Source organism: Dipodomys ordii, unplaced genomic scaffold (genome assembly GCF_000151885.1).
Source record: "Dipodomys ordii isolate 6190 unplaced genomic scaffold, Dord_2.0 Scaffold2, whole genome shotgun sequence".
NCBI lineage: Eukaryota > Metazoa > Chordata > Mammalia > Rodentia > Heteromyidae > Dipodomys > Dipodomys ordii.
In genome coordinates, this window is record NW_012267218.1 from 780,125 (window position 1) to 785,200 (window position 5,076).

At 63.4% G+C, this 5,076-nt stretch overlaps 1 protein-coding gene across 1 annotated transcript in view; it reads right to left on the bottom strand.

The window, feature by feature from the left end:
* The window catches only part of Adssl1 (adenylosuccinate synthase like 1), a 12,721-nt gene extending 8,667 nt beyond the window's left edge, over window positions 1–4,054 (bottom strand). The window contains exons 1-3 of the mRNA XM_013012815.1: window positions 4,038–4,054; window positions 3,724–3,907; window positions 2,977–3,079 (exon numbers count right to left, since the gene is read on the bottom strand). Coding sequence (XP_012868269.1) covers window positions 2,977–3,079; window positions 3,724–3,907; window positions 4,038–4,054 — 304 coding nt within the window. The remainder of the gene's footprint in view (window positions 1–2,976; window positions 3,080–3,723; window positions 3,908–4,037) is intronic.
* Window positions 4,055–5,076: the final 1,022 nt, after the last annotated feature.

Genomic DNA, 5,076 nt, shown 5'->3' on the forward strand with positions numbered 1-5,076 from the left:
GGGGTTAGGCAGGGGGTGTGGGGTCGGGGGTTAGGCAGGGGGTGTGGGGTCGGGGGTTAGGCAGGGGGTGTGGGGTCGGGGGTTAGGCAGGGGGTGTGGGGTTGGGGGTTAGGCAGCGAGACGCCATGCGTGACCCACGGGACGTCTGACCTGGCCGCAGCCTCTGTGCAATCTGCATTGGGAGCTGGCAGCCTGGCTCAGCAGGGACACAGGTGCCCTGGGCTGCCGAGCACGGCAGGGCCTTACATAAGCTTTCTGTTCCTCCCTTGAAAACTTGTCATGAACCTGAAACCACTCAAAACAAATCCAGTAGGGCTGGAGGTGTGGCTCAAGTGGTAGAGAACCTGCTTAGCGAGTGTGAGGCCCAGGGTTTAAACCTCTAGTACTGCCATGCGTAAGTAAATATAATAGTACGTTGAACAACATGGAAACTTGACTTAAATAGTATATCTTGCTTGCCTAGTAGCTCATACCTATGGCGAAGATACTCTAGAGGAAGCAATCCGGACTGTGGTTTGAGGCCAGCTGGAGCAGCCAATAAAGCTAGATGTAGTGGCAGGCACCGGGAGCCTTGCCAGTCTAGAAGGTCACGGCCCAGGCAAAAACTAGCCACCTTACCTGAATAAAGCCAAGAGGTCAAGTGGGAGAGCATCTGCCTAGCAGACACAAGGCCCTGAGTTCAAATTCCAGTGCTGTACTCCCTCCAAAGGCTGTGTGTGTGTGTGTGTGTGTGTGTGTGTGCATGTGTGCCTGTGCTGGCGCTGAGCTTGAAGCCGGGGTCTGGGCGCTGTCCCTCAGCTTTGCACTCGAGGCCGGTGCTCTGCCACTCGAGCCACAGCCCCGCTTTGGGCGTTCTGGTGTTTAATCGGAGGTAAGTGTCTTATGGGCTTTTTGGTCTGAGCTGGCTGAACTGCTCAGATCTCACGAGGCCTCCTGAGCGGCTGGATCACAGGCTCGTGTGACCAGAGCCTGGCCTGTTTGGTTATGTGTTACCACGGTTAAAAAAACAACCAAACGTGAAAACGGTGCCCAGAGCAGCAGGAAAGCCTGGCCAGACGGCAGGCGGGCCAGGGGGTGTCTGGGTGGTGGGAGTGTTCAGAAGGGGACCGTGGGGACCGCCCTGTGCACCGTGATGCAGAAGTCTCTCCTTGGAACGCTGCTTGTGTGTGGAGCCGTGGTGAGGACGGGCGTGGGTGCTGGGAGGTGTGGCCCTGTGGGCTGCCATGCGGGCCCCAGGCTGGGAGGGGGAGGATGGCCTGCAGGAGGCCTGGGCTGCAGGGCCCTGAGCCCTGGAGCTCCCGGGGGGCTCACGCAGTCCCTCTGCGGGCCTGTGGGGTGGCCTGTGGGGTGGGGGAGCACAGACCTGGCCGAGGGAGCCGGGCGCCGGGCCAGACGCCAGACAGAGTGACCAGGGATTACACAAGCCGCAGGGAGCGAAAGGTCACCCAAATGCCACAGCGGCTCAAAATAACCGCCTGGCAGACGCAAGGGGTGTCAGGCGCGCGCTCGGAGGGCGCTGCCTGCCCTGCTAAGCAGGCCTGGGGCCAGGGCAGCTCCCTGTGACCCCCCCCACCTGTGCTCTGGGCTGCGCAGAGTCCTCAGGCCCTCCCCCCCCTCACTCTCACCAAGGGGCCCAGAGTGCCCTGGGCTGGGATGGACGGCCAGACGTGATGTGGGGGGGGGGCTGGCCCTGGGCTGGGATGGACAGCCAGATGTGATGTGGGGGGGGGCTGGCCCTGGGCTGGGATGGACGGCCAGACGTGATGTGTGTGTGTGGGGGCTGGCCCTGAGCTGGGCTGGCCAGATGTGGGTGTGTGTAGGTGAACAGCTGTCTCTGGGCTGGCAAGGCGTGGGTGTGTGGGTGTGTGGGGTGGGGGTGGGGGGGCTGGCCACTTACTAATCGGAGTCCCTGCCTGGCTGATGCTCCTCCTCTGCCCATAAGCTGTGGGCAGACACTGTGCCCACCACTGCCACCCAAGGCCAACAGGGTGTGTGTATGTATGTATGTGTATGCATGTATATATGTGCATTTGTGTGAATGTGTATGTGTATGTACGCATGTATGTATATGTGTTTATGTGTGTATGTATGTGTATGCTTGTGTGCATGTTTGTATGTGCATGCACACACATGTATGTGCATGTATGTATGTGTGCATGTGCGCGCATGCATTGCATATGTGCATGCGTGTGCATGTATGTATGTGTGCGTGTATGTATGTGCGTGCATGTGTGTGTATGTGTGTGTGTGTGTGTGTGTGTGTGTATGTATGTGCGTGCATGTGTGTGAGTGTTGTGGTCACAAGTACAAGCCAGGACAAGGACAAGGACTGGGATGCCAGGCGAGGCAGGTCTGAGGGCAGGGCTTTGGGTCACAGGGGAGGTCAGGACAGCAGTCCAGCTTGGAGGCCAAGACGGAGGGGAGGGAAGGAGGCGGGAGACAGCCAGGTTCTCCAGCCAGGGGCTGACCTGTCTCTCGGGGCACAGAAGGTCACTGATGGCTCCAGTCAGGCCAACTGGGATGGCTGAGCCAGAGAGGCCGGGCACTGTGGGGAAGGGGGGCTGCAGTGTGGAGGGGGGCAGGTCTGTCAGGGGAAGGGGGGCTGCAGCGTGGAGGGGGGTCGTTAGGGGCCTGCGGCAGCAGCCTGATTGTGGACAGCTGCTCCCCGTGGCACAGGCTGCACAGCAGGAAGCTGGTTTGGCTCAGCAGCGTGCAAGTGTGGGGTGTGGACTCGTGCGCAAGCAAGCGTGTGTGCTTGACCATGCACATGCACACAGCTCAGTGCACTCTTCAGGGCCTCCCTCGGGCCCTCGGGGCAGCTCCAGGCCGGGCCCTGTCCTTGTCTGCACGTCTGTCTGCTCCAGCAGGGGTAGGAGGACCTCCCGAGTAAGGAGGCCTGTGCCCAGACCCCTTACATGGAGCCCCAGGCTGCCCTGTTCCACGGGGCGTGTGTGGAGGGCCGGGGCCAGCACTCACCGATGAAGGACACGGCCTTGCTGTTGATGATGCCACTGGGAAGCAGGTGGAAGTCATACTCCTTGCCATCCACCACCACCGTGTGGCCAGCATTGTTGCCACCCTGGGAAGACAGACCGACAGAACAGATGGCACTGAGTACTGAGGGTGGGCCTGACTCCCAGCCCCAGGCCAGCGCCGCCCCGGCACAAGGGGGCTGTCCAGCGGTTGGTCCTGCAGTCACTTGTCCATGGGAAGGGTCCAGGCTAGGCCCCAGCTCTGCGAGGGTCCCGGCCTGGGTGGGAACAGTTCTGGCCAAGGCTGGGCTCTGCAGACTGCTCCCGGGCCTCCTCTCTGATGCAGAGGGGCCTCATCCCTCCCAGCAAGTGTGGACTCAGCCCCTCAGCCCAACCAGCCCAACCCACCACCCTGACTCTCAGCCCAACCGGCCCTGGCCCTCAGCCCCTCAGCCCCTCAGCCCAACCAGCCCTGGCCCTCAGCCCCTCAGCCCAACCAGCCCTGACCCTCAGCCCCTCAGCCCAACCAGCCCTGGCCCTCAGCCCCTCAGCCCAACCTGCCCCTACCCCTCAGCACAGCCCCTTCCTTTGGGCTGGTGTTACCCAGTCAAGAATTAAAGAAAAGAGCTCTCCAAAGCCTTCTTTTGAGCTCAGCTTCTGGGCTGCAGGCTGGCTGGGGCGGGCCCCTCAGGTGGGCACTGGGGCCAGGCTGCAGGCCCTGGCCAACTCCGCCATGGGCCAGCCAGCTGACCGCACACCACTCCATGCCCTGGAAACCATGTCCTTGGTCCCGGCTGGCAGCAGGGACTGCTGGGGTGGCCCAGCAGTGGACATCTCCAGGGTGCTGGGTGGGACTCAGTCCAGAGGGCCCCTGGGGTGGCCGGGCAGGGGACACCCTGGCCTGTGCACACGGGAGGGCCCCGGGACCTCGATGTCTGCCGGAGCGCAGGCGGGTGTGGAGGGGCCACAGCTCAGCTCCTGCCCTGCCCTCTGCCCCAAAGCCCCGTCTGCCCCTCGCGGCACAGGTGCCTCTGGAGACCTTCAGGGAGCTCGAGCACCACCCACCCGCTCTCCTGCGCCATTCCCGCCAGTTCTACTTGCTTACTTGAGGGCACTGTGGCCCCTGAGGGGCCGCCCACTTCAGCCTCAGGACCTCAGAGCTGGACCCCGCTCACCCTCTGCCCGATTCCCACAGGCAGGCTCTGACTGGATCCCTGGCCCACCTGTCTGGACCGCAGGCCTGGCCCATCCACGGCAGGACCCTCTCCCCCTCACACCCCTCCCCTCAGCCACCTGTCCTTCACTGTGCGCTGAGCAGGGCCTCCAGCCTCCCCGTGTCCACCTGGACAGCCAGCCAGAGAAAGGTCAAAGGTGGAGCCCCCAGAGACGCTGCTCCACGCAGTTGGGCGGAGGAGCACGGCTGGCGGCTGCCCTCTGTGGCCTTCACCCCCTGCCTCGCAGCTGGGCAGAGGCTGGCCCCACCACACGCCCACCCTACAGGGCTACGCTCTGTCCTCAGTCTGTCCCCGAGGCTCTGAAACATGGCTCGGGCCATCTAACCTGGCCAGGAGCCTCTCTGCTCCAGCTGGACTGTCCAGCACAGACTGGGGAGCCCGTCCAGCGCAGACAGGGAGCCCTGAGGCAAGCCCCTCTTCCTTTCAGTGACGCCGGCAGCCCACGCTTTGTGGGAACAGTGGCGGGCAGCAGCGTGGTGGGCGGCAGGCTGGACCCGAGGGCACAGGCTGGAGCCGGGCGGGGGCGGGGGCCGCCCACCAGCTCGGGGACCCACCCAGCCTTGGGAACCTGTCTGTGCCCTGGGATCTCTGCAGAGATCCTTGGCCCTCGCTTGCTCCCCAGGTCAGGCCTGGGCCTCACCGTTCCCCTGGGAGAGCTGGGACAAGGTCTCCAGGCAACAGGGAAACCGGAGTCCCTAGAGAAGGCAAGTCTGTGGCCTTGGAATGGTGCCCTTGCCCTCCCTCACACAAGCCTCCTCCAACAGGCTGGCACGCCTCCAGGGACAGGGAGGTGGCCAAGCGGCTGCTGCTGCCACAGCTGGGACTTGGGGAGCAATCCCGTGCCCCCTCCTCCAGTGCCCACAGCCTGC